General features: G+C 39.4%; 3 protein-coding genes across 3 annotated transcripts; all 3 read right to left on the bottom strand.

Annotated features, from left to right (window-relative positions):
• Nucleotides 1-2,956: 2,956 nt before the first annotated feature.
• Nucleotides 2,957-4,918, bottom strand: LOC112182826 (protein phosphatase 2C 37). The gene is made up of 3 exons (XM_024321371.2): nt 4,260-4,918; nt 3,853-4,164; nt 2,957-3,714 (listed from the first exon to the last, which is right to left on the bottom strand). The coding sequence occupies exons 1-3, from the start codon at nt 4,737-4,739 to the stop codon at nt 3,271-3,273; spliced, it is 1,236 nt and encodes a 411-aa protein (XP_024177139.1). The 5' UTR covers nt 4,740-4,918; the 3' UTR covers nt 2,957-3,270.
• A 2,678-nt stretch (nt 4,919-7,596) lies between these two features.
• Nucleotides 7,597-10,687, bottom strand: LOC112196446 (tropinone reductase homolog At5g06060). The gene is made up of 4 exons (XM_024336831.2): nt 10,100-10,687; nt 9,773-9,989; nt 9,561-9,667; nt 7,597-8,009 (listed from the first exon to the last, which is right to left on the bottom strand). Exons 1-4 carry the CDS (start codon nt 10,385-10,387, stop codon nt 7,815-7,817), a joined length of 807 nt encoding a protein of 268 aa, XP_024192599.1. The 5' UTR covers nt 10,388-10,687; the 3' UTR covers nt 7,597-7,814.
• A 4,460-nt stretch (nt 10,688-15,147) lies between these two features.
• On the bottom strand, nt 15,148-16,348 carry LOC112179638 (probable transcriptional regulator RABBIT EARS). The gene has a single exon (XM_024318094.2). It carries the CDS (start codon nt 16,156-16,158, stop codon nt 15,382-15,384), a length of 777 nt encoding a protein of 258 aa, XP_024173862.1. The 5' UTR covers nt 16,159-16,348; the 3' UTR covers nt 15,148-15,381.
• Nucleotides 16,349-17,616: the final 1,268 nt, after the last annotated feature.

Genomic DNA, 17,616 nt, shown 5'->3' with positions numbered 1-17,616 from the left:
ATCAGATATAGCTCCTTTTTCTTAATCGTATATCCAAATGGATGGAAATACTAGCTAGCTACTCTAGTTTCGGATGGCAAATACAATATAGTTAAGAGTACGTAATCGCATTTTTCCATTAACAGTTAACCTAGCTATGATACCAATTCTCGCAGACCAATTCTACGAAAATCGACACATACCGTGTGGCACTTTGCAGAAGCTTAGAAGTGCTAATGGAGATGCACACTTTCAGCTTAATTCAAAACATTACATGTGACATTTTGACGATCATCAGCACTGTTGTCTAGCTACAAATTCATATATCCCCTAGAGCTGGCCCTTTCCATAACAATCCACGTTTCCAGATTGATTGAATTTTTATATCCAAACATATTCCATAATATATATGGATCTATGATTTGTACAAAATATTAAGCACCTGGTTTTGCCTATTCCCCTTATAGTTTTTGGCAAGTGGTTTTGCAAATCGATCCCTAGCTTCAATAATAGAATAGAACTTTCCAAGCATCATTCCCACGACTTTGGCTTATAACCATTGACAAGGTCTGCATTCTGCTTCTACAAACTTAATGGTTGACTAGGATCATTATAGATTTGTAGTCGATCTGCATGATTGAAAAACTTTAAATTAACTTTTTTATAACCAATGTACTATTCGAATGAAGGAGAATGAGGATTTTCAAATCAATATTTCATTGACTAATGCCTCTACTAAGTACTAATCAATTGCCTTCTAATGTTGTTGTTCGTTTATGTACTTTTTACATAGTGAGTATATAGATGAAGAAGTTTACATTAAAATTTATCTATTTTAATGTAATTCATCTAACACATTGTCTTAAACTTCTTTGCACTTTTCTATTTCCCTTACCTGCTTGGCTAGTTATTGTTTGTCCCCGAGCCTCATTCAAACATTTGAAAAAAAAAAATTGAGCTAACACTACTGAAAATGAAAAAAAAAAAAAAAAACAAGAACACATAAAGATAGACTAACAATTTTACTTTTTTTTTTTCTGTCTATTTTTTACATTTTTGACCACAATAGTGACTTTATTATTAAGAATTTAAGATCGACATTTTGTACTGTACATACACATGATTAGTCATTACAAGAAACATGGTGCGCCCACGGTTTTTTTCTCCAACTTCCAAATCTCAATTGTGAACCTCAACATAGCCGAAATCCTAGAGGCATTAGATGCTCGATCAAAATCCCATCCTATCCCATCTGCCCTTTTCTTTTACAGCGTACAGTTCTTATCACTCAGACAAAAAAGCACTAAAGGGGTAGGAGACTTTACCCTGTACCTTAATTTTCAGGTCACACTGGGGTCCATTGGCAATCACCATCAAAGATCAAAGAAAATCTCGTCCAGCTCAGAGATGTTGATGCCACAAAGCAACAACCCAGACTCAGAAACGCAACGTGTCAGCCTCCCATTGCTCCCGTTCGTGAGTCACCCATAAACCATATATTGTCGAGGAATAAAAATCTCATGGTGGAACCCCTAAAAATCTGCCATAACTATTTGAAAGGGAGCCCGAATTTATCCACACATCCAAGGCATTGAAGTCCCAAAAACAATTAGATCCTATCTTCGTTTTAAAGCTTCGAACCAGTGGATGAAATCCCAGCAAGAATTTACGGGAATCGTATAACTATGCAGGATTATATAGTGACCTTAAATATGGTCCAAATTCGTATAAAATATGCTTAAGTAGCAAAGGTGGTTTGATTATCTTGGGATTAGTTTAGGTTTTATGGTCAAGTATTGTCGTATGTGATTCGATCTATCATTTGGAGTCAAAACACTAGCAAGCAAAAGCATAGTTAAAGGTGGAGCTTGGCCTAAGTGAGGTATGTGTTTCATGATCATTGGTTAGGTTCCTTTTTTTTTTTTTTGGATGACAATTAGGTTCTTTCTAATTGTCTCCATCATTGCAAATTGTACCATGGCACCTAGGGCATCTTTATGAGGCGAAAATATGAATCGACTATTTTGTGTATCTTCTTATAATTTACACAACGAGGTTTCAATAGATCATCAATTTGCTTTATTATTAGACGCAAGTGATCATTAACCTAAACATGACATTTCAAAAGCGGTCGGGCAAACAATTGTGCCTATTGCTCCGATTTGACCTAATGACACCTTAAAACAATGACAAGATCAATGAACCTTGTGTTTCAATGATGAACCCAAACAGTGGTGAATGAATCAATAAGCTATCCCCAATATTTGATTACTCGGCCTATTGATAAACAGCTGAATAAATCAATAAGCTATCTCCAATATTTTGTCGTCCGGCCTATTCATAAATAGTGATCGTTCGGCTTAACATAACAATATGTAGTTATCAATAGTGATCGTTCGGCCTAACATTTTAATAGGTGTTAGGCCGAATGACCAAGTATTTAATAAACTATCCCCAATATTTGATCGTTCGGCCTATTGATAAACAGTGCTGAATAAATCAATAAGCTGTCTCCAATATTTGATCGTTCGGCCTATTGATAAACAGTGATCGTTCGACTTAACATATCAATAGGCCGTTATCAATAGTGATCATCCGGCCTAACATTTCAATAGTGTTAGACCGAATGACCTAGCAATATACTTGGTAGGTTAGGCGAATCATGTCACAAACATTGATCAATCATTTCAAAAAAAAAAAAAAAATTGATCAATAGATTGAACAAATCAACGAAATATCTCTCCAAACCATCTCACCTGATGGATCCTCAATGCATATGTGTGTACTCGTTAGATCCAACATCTCAATCAACAATTTTACTCAATTTAGGCCATCCACACCGTTTAGTACTCTGAAACTCAAAATAAAGCAAAGCTGGCCGAAATGTGAGTACAAAGTTGCAAGATTCCCTACTTCCGATGATGGACATCAAAGCACCGATTTTGATTGCATAAAATTTGGAAAAGGGGAGAGGAAATAACGAAAACAAAAAACCAACCATCGTACATATTCACTCTTTAGATGTATATCACAACCCTGCAACCTTCTGCAGACCTGTGAAGGTTGAAAAGAACCAAGAAAAACGAACCCTTAATAAGAAAACCTAAATTAAACCACATCTAAGGGGAAATCTTCAATTCCTCATTTCTCTTAAAACCTTGTTAATAAGAGAAACCCAGCAGCTTTTACAACTAACAATCAACAAATGAAAAGCCACTAATTTGGTAAATTTCCCCACTGCGGCTACATTAGTATTAGTATAACATAAAAACGACGTCGCATAGCTCATCATCACGGTCTGTCATGCCTCCTCAAATCCACCACCACCACGCTGACGTTATCCGAACTCTGCCTCGCCAGGGCCAGCTTCGTCAGCAGAATGGAGGCGTCGGCGCACGCCTTGTCGGAATTCTCGCCGCCCGACGACTCCCCGTCCGCCACGTCACCGCCCGAAGCTCCTCGCGTCTTCTGCGCGCGCAGGCACATGCGTGCGACGCCGCAAGCGGTGTCGTTTGAGACGACGTCCCAAAGGCCGTCGCTGGCCAGAATCAAACACTCGTCCTCCGCCGTCCGGTCCATGATCGTCACCTCCGGCTCCGATATAACGTACGGTTTGAGATAGTTGTCGCCGATGGCTCGCGACATGGCGAGCACTCCGAGGACTCTAGGGCCGTCCCAGTAGATCACGCGCCCTCCGGCGGCTTCGATCCGGTGCAGCTCGTCTGGTCGGTCAGGCTGTAAATAAAATAATAGCAAAAACGAGTTAGTGGAGGACACACTCGTCACTCTAAATGATTGGCACGTAGTCCACGCGCCGCGACAAGAACAGTGAAATTTCGGTTCAATGAATTTGAATCCCAAGAGATCCCTCACCTTATGATCGGAGGAGAGAGGCACGGCGGCGCCGCCCCGGCAGAGCACGGCGCGGGAGTCGCCGCAATTGGAGACGATGATCTTCTCCGGAGTCACCACCGCCACGACGGCGGTGGACCCCACGGCGTCGCACTGCGGAGTCTGGAGCTCGCATCTGCAGTTGGGACTCTGAAGGACTTGGTTCCCGGCCTCGACCTCTTGGTCCATTTTCGAGAAGCTTCGCTCCATGGTGTCCTTCCATTGAACGACGCTCTGTCTTTCCAGGTCTTCTTTCACGATCTCATGCAACCTGTCCTTGCACTTCAACGCAACCTGGATAATAAAAACCAAAAATTATTAGAATTTCGAAGTTGGAAATTTGGAGTTCATCAATTTCAAGAGATTGAATTTAGTAGTAGTGGACTTACATGAGAGCAACCGTGGCCGTCGTAAACACCGTAGAAGTGGCATCCATCGGAGTCGGAAGCGTCGTTTCGACAGAGCGTAGGGTGAATCGAAACGGCGTCCTCCATATCTCTTCTCCTTCCGCAAACCGAAGTGCAACCGAAGCGCGGGGGTTCCCGCACCACCCGCGGCGGAACGACCACTTCGTTTTCCGCATGCAAAGCTTTGGACTCTCCACGTGAAATAACCGCCTCCTCGCCATCCAAACGCATAGTTGCGTCTGACACTTCACGTTTTTCGCAGTCCCGAGACAAGGACCGCAACAGATCAAGCTTCTGCCGCTTCCGGCCGTTATCCACCGCCTGCTGCAGCGCCATGTGATCGGCGGCAATACACTTAATCGACAAAAGATCCAATCTCCGGCGTCTCGAGGTCCGGGAGCTTGGTTCAATCGGAGCTGAAGTCTCGCTTTCTCCAACTAGACCGCAGCAAATTCCAGCCATTGGTTGCTCCTCGAAAGATTGAGAAGACAAGAATGAACCGAAACCAAAAACCAAAACTCTTTAATTCTCTGTACTTGTTGGTTACAGAGGACACAATTTGGGTAACAAGAGCAGAGGGGAAGGGGAGAACAGAAATATATTTTAGGATCTCTGAAACGAGCTCAAAGGGCAAGACCCATTAAAATGGCTCTGCTCTGAAGCTTTTTCTAAAGAAAATGAGGGACACCTCATGCCCCTCAAACAATTTCGGCTGGGGGCCACGCAGCGCCTAATCACGGGCAGCTTGCCCGTCACCATAGCGGGCAGGAGGATCCGACACTGTACAGTTGGTATGACGTCGAACTACGGAATACCAAGGCGAGAGGGAGAGCCACATCTCCACCGTTGGTCGAATCACCAACCCTTTCTCTCTCATCCCTGATTTAACAACACGTGCTCCATCTTTTTGACACGTATACGTGGCACTACTCTCGGTTGGACACGGTAGGTCCATACGGTGTCCTTTTTCTGACACGCATGTGGTCCTTGATCGACCGACCCCTCTCTCTTTTATTATTGTTTACCGTCCTTAATGCGCAGGATCCCACCACGTGGCGACATCGCAGGTTAACAGCTTCGTGTTAGGTCCGCTTTCCCATACCCCATTACCACCTCTTTTATGGTAAATTCAACCTTTTTTTTTTATATACGAAAACGGTAAATTCAACAACTCTGATTCCCTGATCACTTAACATGAATTTTGTTTCTTATGTTAAAAAAGACCCACATAATTTCCATTAACAAACTCTTTATATATATATATACACACTATTATCTATTTCTTGACATTTCAAAATAACATAAATGATAAGTGTAAGAGAATGGTGAATTTGATAACTAAAATTTAATAAACAGTTTTGAGTCGTTATATTTGCAAGTTTTAAATTTAGTGTATATGCATGTGGTTGATTTGACTTGCGCAATCTATTATTACTATTCCTAAGAACTAGATTGTTATAAATTCTCAATAGCAACGGGAGAAATATGTCAGAGATAATTCTAGAAGAAAAGAAGATTTTGCTCGCTAGGCGGGTCAAAGAGCAACTTATTTCTTTGCTTTTGACTTTTCATATTCTAATATCAAAACTACTTCATTCTTTTTACGAGAAGTTGAAAAAAAAGATAGGTGAAGGAGCGACCGAGCGACTACTAATTGAGTCGAGGTTGGTGCTAAATTTTGAGAAAGTGTGTTGCGGCGACTAACTATTTATCTAGACTGACAAGACTGACCGTAATTATAGTAATCTTTTGGAAAATTCTTGCTTGTTATTAGGGCATGTTTATAAGAAATAGTCCCGTGGAGGTAAGCAAATTAATGATTTTGAACGAAATGATAAATTAAGGTGTAAGAAAGAATTAGTGGTTCAATAACTTATCAAATAAATTATGCCCAAGCACAATTGGATGTAAACTCAATAGTTGAAAACAAAACAACTCAACTTAAAAATAATTTATTTCACCATTGAATTTACATTAAAAGGTGATTAAGCATAATTTTCTTTGTCAATTACTGATTATGTAAACATTATTGAAGATAGAATACAAATTGAATGATTTATAAAAGTAAATACAAAAATATCAAAATCTGTGAAAATTGAGTAATATTCGTGATTTTAGTTAAAAGTATTTAAGTTTCCAGTTGTCAAAGAAAAGGTTCAGAAAAAGTGAAAACGAGGGAGGTAGAGACACGTGTGAGGTCATATTTCAAACCGGGAGATTTGTTGAGACAAATATCTGAGGTTGAGTGAACTACTAAGTGGACGCGTGGAGGTAGCTGACGTGGATCCGAGGGTGCAATTCCTCTGTTCATGGCAGGTTACGTTATTTTTAAGGTTAATAATTATCGAACTCCAAAATTAGTAATATTTTTTTTCCGACCAAAAAGAAAAAAATAGCAATACATGGAAAAAAAAGGGACTTTGGGACCCGACTTTACTGGTAGTGCCCACAACAACAACGTTCACCGTTGGAACCACCAACGACCGGTGAAGAGTCGCCACGTATGAGGTATGGGCTGTCGAGCAATGAGATCCGGCATGTGATGACCTACACGCACTGAGAACCGCCACGTCGGTTAGACACAGTCCCTGACTGACTCACTCTTTAACCTCGGTCTGACCAGGGTTAGGTCAAGTCTCCTTGCTGGGTCAAAAACCTTGTAAATTGAAACAGAGGGCTATACACGTATGAGATCTAGAAGCGGGTTAGGGTCTGGGAGACGTGGAGGGAAGGTTTGAGGTTGAATGGACACGTAGAGAAGCAAAGGCCCAGATACCCACGTCAGTGGGTTTACGAAGACTCATGGGGGTTTCCCAGAGGAGTAGGTTTCCGTTGGAAACCCAGAGAAAGATTTAGCAAAGCTTTCTGCGCCTCCCTGCAGCACTAGGATATTTTAGTTTTCTCCAACCGTGGTTGCTGCTTTGGAAATAGGAACATGAGTCATGCACTTCCTAGTATCAATTTCCGGAATTTAATGATATCTTAACGAGTTCTGTTGTGTCACTGGTTCATTGGTCAAAGTTTGCAGCAATATTTTTTCCAACTCTGAAGTCGAGAATCGTTGGATGAGTCTATATTTGGGGGAGGCACAATACTATAATGAACTAATCCGACGGTTTCGATAGTAACAAAGTTTGTTTCTAGGTTTCTCAAGTACAGATTGAGGTGAATAGTGAGTGATACAACTACTAAGGAAAATGGATTCAAGTGTACATAATGATCGACGAGGAGAAAGGAGTTCAGGTAATTAATAAATGAAGTGCAGAATGAGCTCACATTTGTAGAAATGAAAAACTGACGCATCTTTGGTGAGTCCACTGTTACAATCACATCATGAAACAAATGCGCAAAGCATGATAATTTCAATGGGGTGAGCTAGACCATTTGTGAAATGGAATTCAAAGTAGATTCAGCAAATGAAATGTCTAGGGTATATTTTGGCTTTATGCCCATGATTAACAGAACAAAACGCATTGAGGGAAGGCAAGTTAAACAGAATCTGTAATGCAAGAAAGATAAGACACCTGATAAGAAGGCTCATTGTGGTATCTTAGAGGGGCAAAAACTGTTAGCAGTCATGCCTCCATCAACAGATATAATCTGTCCGGTGATGTATGAAGCAGCTGGTAGGCAGAGGAAGGCTACCAAGGATGAGACCTCCTCAGGTTCTGCAACACGATTGAGAGGGGTACGAGAGGTTATCTCTTCCACAAACTTCTTGTCCTCCAGCATCTGTGAGCAGGAATGGAGCACACCCGAGTCAGATAATGTTCTTAAATTTAGTGAACCAAATATTATTGATTGATAATAGAGAATCATTAGCATTTAGCACAAGTCAATTTGAATGCTTTCAACAAACTCAATTTCATTAATCTCCGTTGCAGATCCAATCTTACATAACCAAAAAACTGCACTAAGTAACTATCCCTAATATGTGGCAAACATGTCTTTGAACTGTGCAACATCTTCATCTAGATGAAAATCTATTTGTCAGCTTGCAAGATTCATGGTGTAGTGTTTCTTGACAGGGCTTAGCCCTGAAATAAGCAATGGAAAATGCATAAGTGACTACCAACTGCTACTTGGTCAATCCGTGCCTACATTGGCTGAGATGCCACTTAACCAAGATTCCAGCTGTACTTGCTACCTAGGAAGAGTTAGATCCGAAGAAAACTAATCGAACTGTGATGTTAGATAAGAATGAAACTCAAGAATGAGGACCTCAGCATAACCAGGGCAATGATAAAGCAAATGAAACTCAAGAATCAGGACCTCAGCATAGCCAGTGCAATGACAAAGCTTTAACTATACGGTGGGACAATAACTAATTTAGGTTTTAATCCTCGATTCCTTGGAATGTGGGCATGTAAAAATACGATTCTTCTCAAAGTGAATGCACACTCATGAAAAGCTAAGAGTTATTCTCTATGATACACAAAAGACACTACAATTAACTTATGGCGATATGCTGCAAAAGTTATTCTCCATGTAATCTAAGCACAAATGAAGATTAAAAGATTAAAGTGAACCATAATTCATATATATTTAGTATCTGAAGTCAATAGGTGTCTGCCCTATTCATCATTGATGTTGATGGATGTTTTAGATGATCGATATAAAGGACCATCCCCAACATAAAGTCAAACCATGATTACTAAGAAAGCTTTCAGCGGAGATGCCCTGAGGATTAATCTAATTCATGATCAAATCCATGTTGCACACAAGTAATTCTTGAATTACAAGTAAGTTGTAACCCAAGGACTATGGCATCAGGACCTTTTGCAGAATTCCCTCAGCAACTTCTGTTTCACTAAAATTAGTAATTATTGAATATCATCTACAAGAGAAGACAGGTAGGGCAAGAAAGAGAGACAAGAGCATATTAGCCGATTGGAATATGGGGTATATAGTCCCCACAGTGGGACTAAAAAATCATACCTTTATTCAGCCTGAGATACTGTCCAAAGTCTTATAATTGAGTTTCATTGGAACATAATAATGCTATCAGATAGGCTTTTGCAACTGTTCTAACTCAGATACACTAAGCAACAAGCATAGCAGATACCTATTATCTACACTTTCGTACAAAACAGGACATCATCATATATTCATATCTATCTGATTGAGCATGTACATTTCTACGCATGGAATTAACTGCCTAGGTGCCTATACTAAGTAACCTCAGAAAAAAGGACACACCAATTTAATCTCCTCTAGGTTACACTATTTCACATATGCAAAGCTTCTAAATGATGATAATGAATTAAGAGTACAAGTACTTACGTGTTCAACGAGTGAGGTTCTGGTGTACCAAGGAGCAACAGCATTGCTCCTGATATTGTCTTTCGCCCATTCACATGCCAGATTTTTCGTGAGCTGATTGATCGCAGCTGAAAATAGCAAACAACATAGACTGTAGCATTTGCCTTTTCCCTTCCTATAATGTAAAATATCACATTGCAAACTTAGACATTAAATGAGAGTAACGGGCTGACCTTTAGTTGCTGCATAAATGGTCCCGGAACCAATGCTCACCGAACCAGCCACAGATGATATGAACACAATGCTTCCTGCTCCAGATGCTTTCAAAAGCGGATGCGCAAGTTGGCACAGATTGTATGTGGATTCCAAATTAGTAGCCATTACTTTTGAATACTCTTCCGAAGTGTACTCAGTAGTTGGCTTCCTTATGTTTGTCCCAACATTGTTTACCTAGTTCCACCAAGACACAACAACACACCAGTTCAGATTGAACTGACACCCACAATCAAATGTCTGATACATTTATACAAAATAGTAGCGGGCTAAGTTTTTGAGCTTACAAATATATTGAGCTTCCCAGTGAAAGAAACACCCACTTGCTCCATTAGTTTTTCTCTCTCGGATTTAGTCGAAACATCGCAGACAACCCCAGTGACACGGAGCCCCTTACCGGACCATTCCTTAAGGCACCTTTCGAGTTCTGCTGAGTTCCGAGAACAGGTGAACACAAACGCACCAAGCGCAGCTAGCTCCTCCACTGCGGCGTACCCAATTCCACGAGTGCCGCCGGTGACGAGGGCAGTCGTTCCCCTGAGGGACCATCTCGGACTTGCGAGGCTCTCCGCCATTTTCGTCGTGTTCCAGCAAGACGATTTGCCACCCAAGCGGAGTGAGGGAGATGACAAAAGTACAGGTCACAAGTTCGGCTTTATAGTACACCCAGCACGGGGTGAAAGCCCAATAGTGGACTACCCTTTTCAGGATTGGACTAGGTTCAACGGTTCAAGACCAACTTGGAAATCATTTTAGATGTTGGGTGTTGTAGTTCTATAGGCCCATATTGGTGGTCTATGCCGGTGAAGTGATGCACCGGATTACGCAGCGGCGGTTTTCAGCGGTGAACGGCATTGATGTGATTCGGCGGTTCTCAATTTGGATTGTTTTAGAGGTTTGGGCTTAATACAACTCGTTTTGTTCTTTCTTTTGGGACTTCCCTTCTATAGGCCGTGTAATATGTTAGGCTACTTGCCTGTTTTTGTAATAAAGAATGATTTCGTATTGGTCTAAACATCCTTAATATTGTACTTGTCGTAATGCGAATTATTTTTAACAATTTTCATGCTCGTTAAGTTTTGTATCTATTTCGTTTTACACTTTACGCTGACAGTCATTTTATTTCACCATCGTACTGTCAGCATTTACGCCACCCTCAGGTGCAAGAAATACAAGTTATAGAATAGGGGATTAAGTAAGGATGCCGAACCCATGAGAATTGGTAAATCTTTTCTTAGCTAGGGAAAACCGAAAGAAAAACTAGAAGAATATGCAAATGTACAATCACAAACAAATGCTCACGAGTGAACCAAAGTTCATCGTGACTGTGTGCAAGATGGTATGTAGATATTTGATTTGATGTTGGGAATAGTTTCGATTCAAATTGAAACAACAAGAGCAAGTAAAGTAAACTAAGCTAAGCTAAACAAGTTGTTATCAAATGGATGGGAGTTAGAGCTTAGGTTGTCCACCATAGCCTCCCTTGCATGCATTGATGCTCAAACTACAAGTGATGCACTCCTAAATACCCAATTACCCTCTTAGCATCCCGGTAAGAGTACTAAGGCCTAAACTTCTTTGAGTTAATTTGATCAATTCCAACCAAATAAGTCTAGAATTAACTATCTAAGAACAAATCCTATTACCGGGTAAGTCTCAATTCATTATTCCTAGATGCATAAAGATTAGAGTTTAGATAACCAAGCAAGCAAACCAATCCTAAGTCTAGGTGATTTTAACTCACTACCCTCATATGCACACATGGTGTGCTAATTTCATGCTCTTAATGTTTAGAGGTGACTAATCTCAAAACACTAATCATGAGATGACAAATGCATTATACTTAAACTAGTCAAATTCAAATATAGGCATTCACTTTTTGATTTAGCATGTGAATGTGGTAATGGAAAATTGCATCAAACATAGGATTCACAACAATATCATACAAGATTGGCTAGATAGACAAATTCACTACTCACTCATAACTGGATAGACAAATTTCAACACTCTAAGATACATCAAGAGTAAAGAGTTAGAGAATGAAGAGTGACTATTGATGATGCCAAAAGTGGTGGTGGAGATGGGTCTCCAAGCTCATGAGATGGTGGATGTCTTCTTCTCCTTGTTCCAAGCTCTTGATGATATGGAATGGTAAAACTAAGGGTAGCTAGTAATGATTTTTGGTGATGGAGGGTTATGGAATTGGTGGGAAGATGAGTGTGGTGGTGGAAATGGTGGTTATGGAGGTGGAAAATGGTGGTCTGGTGTTGTAGAGAGAAAATGGGATGTCTTGGTGAGATGAAGATGATGAATGGAGTCAAGAATGATGAAGATTAGGTTTTTGGCCTCTTTTGATTAGCTATGTCCCTTTGGTCCCAAGATGTGCAAGATATGCTCTTACACTATTGTCCCCCAAATGGTCTCATATTTGCAAGGTGACAAAAGGACAAGGTGTAGGAAGATGTTTGAATTTCAAGTGGTGAGAGATTCTCACAACCATGGTCCTCCTTCGCTGGAGAAAGGATCCTCCATGACTGGTGGCTTGCTGGAAAAGTTCACCCAAAAAGTCGCAGGAAAAATCGTCGGAAAAATTAATTTGCAATTTTCTTCCAATTTCCGTATCTTCTTCTCCTATCTTCAAATCTTTGCATTTCAAGCCTCAAATGGTCATTTTATCCTCAATGCATGGTTTCCTGCAAATAAAAGGAAATGGATTAAAAAAGTGTAAAATAGCATGGAAGACAAATCAATTTTCATAATTATGGGGCACAATTGCATAAATAATATGTGACTCAACGCGTACTAGGCAAATCAAAGTTTACCATTCAACGAGTGTAAATTTAACTAGTATTAATGGGTGACTACCACCGGTAGTACTGTCTTTTGTTTTTTGACTATGGGCAAGGGAAGATCTTCAATGATGCAAACTATGGATCGAGGGGGCATTTAACACTATATACTCAAAGGAATGCCCAAGAAAAAGACCAAAAATGTGGTCAAAATGTAAGATTCAAAGGTACGTATCTATTCTAGACAAATATAAACATGAGCTATTGTCAGTGAGATTATACACACCATCTCATATTCTCATGCTAACTTGATTGGAAGCGAATGATATCCATGACTGGATCTCTTCTTTAACTTGTAGATTTACATCCTAAAACATATAATAATTTAGATTAATTAACTAATCTATATAAGGATGAACAACATCTCTAATTTTCTTTTCTGTAGATTCAATCAGTTTCTTAATCTTCTTAATTCATAATTTAACGCCTGCGCATGTGCCAAACAAATTAAACTACCAGAACCAACCAAGCCAGAAGTTATTTAATAAGATCACTGTCTTCTGTGGTCTTCTCTGTCTAGTGCCTATCAATCTAGTTTGTCAAAGGCCATGAAGCTAGCTGGTGATCCAGTTACTTGTTGGGTATGAACGTACATCTCTTCAATTCATTCCCTTCTAATATTTCCCATAACTAGCATGAAAGAAAAAGATGGATGCATCAGAGACACATCCACAAGCCCCATGTGCATATATCCCAGCCTCTGCAACAGATTGACCAGTGATGAATTAAAGAGCCAGTACTAGTCTCACTCACACATCAGAATCCAGACCTAGCTAGCTATCCCATCGATAACTGTTGCCAAAACCCGATCACACTAAAAACTGCTAGACCAGACAGTGCCCCAAGTATAAATAGTTTCCATTTTAACCTAGCATAGCTGTAGCGAGCTTCATCTCCCTCCTTACATCAAAACAGCTCCTTCATCGAACCCAAAGTTATAAGCAAACCTCACTTTCACTTCCCCCTCATTCATTTACTCCACCTCGAAAACCACGTCCAAAAGCATGAAGCAGAATCCACCATGTCAAGTAGTTCTTCATCTTCAACCCAAAAATGGATAACTGTATATAAATTCCCTCTGTACATAAGGCACAAGCGGTGAACGTTTCATCATCAACTTACCATATAAAGCAAACGTTGAAAATCACTTATTCCTAGTCCTAGCTTTGCTGCTAGCTCACCGTGTATTCTGCAGGAACCATCGGTGTGTTAATATAATAGATACCACGCACGGTGGCTCTTCTGCTATAGCCAGAACGATCACATTAACTTGCAGGCGCCTACTTCTAGGGTTTTGACATTGGTTTATTATTGAAAACTAATTTGGACATTAATTATTAGGGTTCTAGGGTTGGTGATTGGTCGTTGAGACTTGGGAGGTTTTTAATGCACATTAGCAGTTTTAACAGGTAGCCACAACTCACAAGGCTACACTAGATATATACAAGAGTAAAAACAAACGGACGCGTAAATAGTGCCAATTTGTGATGTGATCTTTCTTGTGTTAATACTATTTAATTCAATTTGATTCGATATGGTTGGCGGACTATTGGGAGGATTAGAGACAATTATATACCGTATATATCGAGCTAGAATATTAGAAGAAAACGAATCTAGAGAAGGTGGGTTTGGCATTCGGATCCGTGTATACTTCTTTTCGATTTTTACATACCAGATTTTGTTACTTTGACCTTCAATTATATGAAGATTTGTAATACAAGACTAAGATTGAAATGAGCACAAAGTGAAAAATTAATTAGTTGTTTTTGGAGGTCCAGGAAGAAATATTAACAGTAGTGTGTGTGTGTGTATATATATATACAATATAATATAATTTCATGTCATAGTATTTGTGTGATCAACCGCGGCAGTAGTACTACAGTTAATTTAATTATAAGCTAGGATATTGTAGCTGAAGTGACTCTTGATGACAGTTACTTGTCAGTTCTAAATTTCACTCTTTTACAAAGTAACAAAACCTTATAGATACAGTTAATTACGTTCCCCCTCCTCAGAGCACTTGGCAGGTGCAGGAAACAAAAACAGTCCCACATAAAACAGAGATGATCAAAGCTTTCTCCGTGTCATGATTTAACTGTTTGAGAGTACTGGCAGTCAACTAGTGGTTCTTACTGTTTACAACACAGAAGTTCCTGTTTGAATAATTTTTTTGAAACTTGAACAGAAAACTAAATTACTACACTATTGATAACACACTGCTATGTATTATCCAGCCAGATGTGCTGGGGAGCTAGTTGTATCTTCACCTTCATCTAGCTCTGTGAGGTAGAACACACCTCATAAACCCTAAGCAAGAGTTTTCCAGATCTTACGAGCATTTAGTTACTGCAGTATCTACCACCACAACATTCAGTTATGAGTTGATGACCCAACTTACACAGTGTGTCTGATAGTAAGATCATAAATATACATATCAGAATGGATAAAAGATTGAATATCAATGAGCTGAGAAATAAAATCAAGAATTAAAAGTGCATTAATCGATTAACTTCGAGTACAATTATGTGCACATGATCATGATACCTCCACTAAGTTGGCATGTTTGATTTTGTTTCAAAGGTTAACCAAGAAAGAGTGGGAAAACTAAATTAAATTAAGCAGCAAAACTAAACTGATTAAATTCTCTCTTCTTCCAAATAAGAGGAATATGAAGATCGATCAGCCATTCAATTAGTGCATGCCCAGAAGTTGTAGTTGGGTCATTTGACCTTGGGAGTTGGGTCACCAAGCCTGAGCTCAAGATCCAAATCTTCCATGGAGTTAGCTGCAGCCATAAGTCCAGTTACCTCTGCAGATTGGAGAAAGAATGGAAATGGTGCTGTGTTCATAGCAGAAGCAATCTTAGGCCTTTTACAAGTGCTTGCCTCTTCCCCACAAGACCCAGCTAATTGTCTGTTTCCTCTAACAACTGTATTAATCAACCCCACTGACAAATCGGTTTCGACATAATCCCCAACTTGATTACCACCCTGCAGGCTTACAATAGAATGATCTTCTTCTGATGATGACCTCATCACCATGACATTCTTCTCCGGTAGATTAGCTGGTTTCGAATCTGACCAAGACGCTGCAGCAGCAGCGGAACAACAATTTGAAGAAGAACAAGGAGAGAGAAAAGCCCTAGGAGCTGAAAAAGGACAAGATGCAACAAAGCTATGGCTATGATTTTTAAGGTGATGAGGGACATGATGATCTGTAGCTAGTGTAGGATTAGCAGTACTAGTGTTGTGAAGACATTGCTTGAGTCTAGCTCTGTCTCTTCTGTGAACATTCATGTGACCCCCAAGAGCTTGAGCCGACCTGAACTCCCTCATACAAAAACTGCAAGAATAAGACCTAGGCGGCCATATGCAACCACCGCCGCCAAGCGAACCGGCCGCGTCTTCAGCGAAAGCCTTCTCTTCCCATGTCGCCGATGAGCTACTCATGACTGAGTTCATCGACGACGACGACGAGGAGTAGTACTGATTCAACATAAGGAGGCTAGGTCTATATATACAGAGTAGTAGTACTACTTATGAGACCATGAAGAATCTAAGAGTAAGAGAAAGGGGTCAGCTGGAAAAGGTCTTTGGGTTTCATAGCTAGTTTAGTTTCCTGTATTTTGGATCTTCCGGTGAAGCCACTCTCTTGGTGTTTAGCTCCCAGTTTGCTTTACAGTCATTTGTTATGCTTCTATTAAATGTTTTTGGTGATTTATATATAGGACGGGACCCGATTGGTCCCATTCCCATATAAGCAACTGTCATGCATATCATTTCATCCACATGCGTCAAACTACTAACCCTTTGTCATTAATTGAAATTCGAAAAAAATATGGTGTGAGTACGCGTATACAGTGATCAGATGCCTAGATTAGCTATAAGAAGCAGCTAGGTCCCTAGCTCGAGCTACTACGTACGTCAACAATCAGCGTGATAATAACTACCTGTAAGTTGGAGGGATGTAAATTCGCTATATACTATCCGTAATTACATTATGTAACTTTATATTTTTCGGGGTCAAGACTTTAACCGATTACGGACGATACGACATCAATATGGAACAACAGAAGCAAAATTACATTATGACACTAAACATATCTCTAGTATAGATGGAATTAAGAGGTCTAGAACAAACTTAAATGGCTCCTCCGGCCTACTGCACAATATATTAGTAAAAACTTCATGACTATGATTAGTTTAATAAAATATATAGGGCTCAGCAAAGTGTTCGTCATTTTAGTTATCAGTTACATAAATAAAACTTTTGCGAACAAAGTGACGAAACTACAAAATTATTATACAAACGGAAAATTTTAAGGTGTTGGGCCGTTTGCTATACAACCATTTTTTTGAATATTTTAGACCGTTGGATTAATAATATATCCAATGGTCTTGAATATTTAAAAGGTTGGTAACCGTATGTTTACCCCTTAACTAAATCATTAGTAATTTATTATAGAATCTTTTTCTCTAAAAAAAAAAAGTAATGAGTCTTTTATTACTAATTAAGTACACTATTAATACTTTCCTTAATCAATTATAACTGAGGTCTACTTTGAGTAATTTATCATTAATTTACTTATATGATGACAATATGTTACCTTATAGATATGGAAATTTAATTCTATTATGGCACTTATCCCACATACGATCATATTTATAAAAAAAAAAAGGGAGAAATGACGAAAAATGTTGTAAAAAATGTCATCTTTTTGGTAATTACAAGGTCTCGGACCACATTTACAAGTTATGAATCATTTTATAAAATTAAAAACGAATGTGTTGTTTTAGGTGGTAAATCTTCATATTTTAGACTAAATAGAGCATGTGTCCTAATTTACGTAATATAGGTTATATAGCTCTTAACTATGTAATTGGGTGGTACCTTGTGTAATGTTCCTCAGTGAGAAAATAATTACATCATTGATAGCGATTATTACGAATATAAGG

The sequence above is a fragment of the Rosa chinensis genome, chromosome 1, assembly GCF_002994745.2.
Source record: "Rosa chinensis cultivar Old Blush chromosome 1, RchiOBHm-V2, whole genome shotgun sequence".
In the NCBI taxonomy this organism is placed as follows: Eukaryota; Viridiplantae; Streptophyta; class Magnoliopsida; order Rosales; family Rosaceae; genus Rosa; species Rosa chinensis.
This window is presented reverse-complemented; position numbering and strand designations above follow the sequence as displayed.

Coding starts and splice junctions, on each gene's coding strand:
- LOC112182826 (XM_024321371.2), bottom strand. CDS start 4,739: ATGGCTGGAATTTGCTGCGGTCTAGTTGGAGAAAGCGAGACTTCAGCT. Junction 4,165..4,259: donor ACGGCCACGGTTGCTCTCAT/GTAAGTCCACTA, acceptor TTTATTATCCAG/GTTGCGTTGAAGTGCAAGGA. Junction 3,715..3,852: donor CTCTCTCCTCCGATCATAAG/GTGAGGGATCTC, acceptor TTTTATTTACAG/CCTGACCGACCAGACGAGCT.
- LOC112196446 (XM_024336831.2), bottom strand. CDS start 10,387: ATGGCGGAGAGCCTCGCAAGTCCGAGATGGTCCCTCAGGGGAACGACT. Junction 9,990..10,099: donor CTGGGAAGCTCAATATATTT/GTAAGCTCAAAA, acceptor TGGTGGAACTAG/GTAAACAATGTTGGGACAAA. Junction 8,010..9,560: donor GAACCTCACTCGTTGAACAC/GTAAGTACTTGT, acceptor TCCTGCTCACAG/ATGCTGGAGGACAAGAAGTT.
- LOC112179638 (XM_024318094.2), bottom strand. CDS start 16,158: ATGTTGAATCAGTACTACTCCTCGTCGTCGTCGTCGATGAACTCAGTC.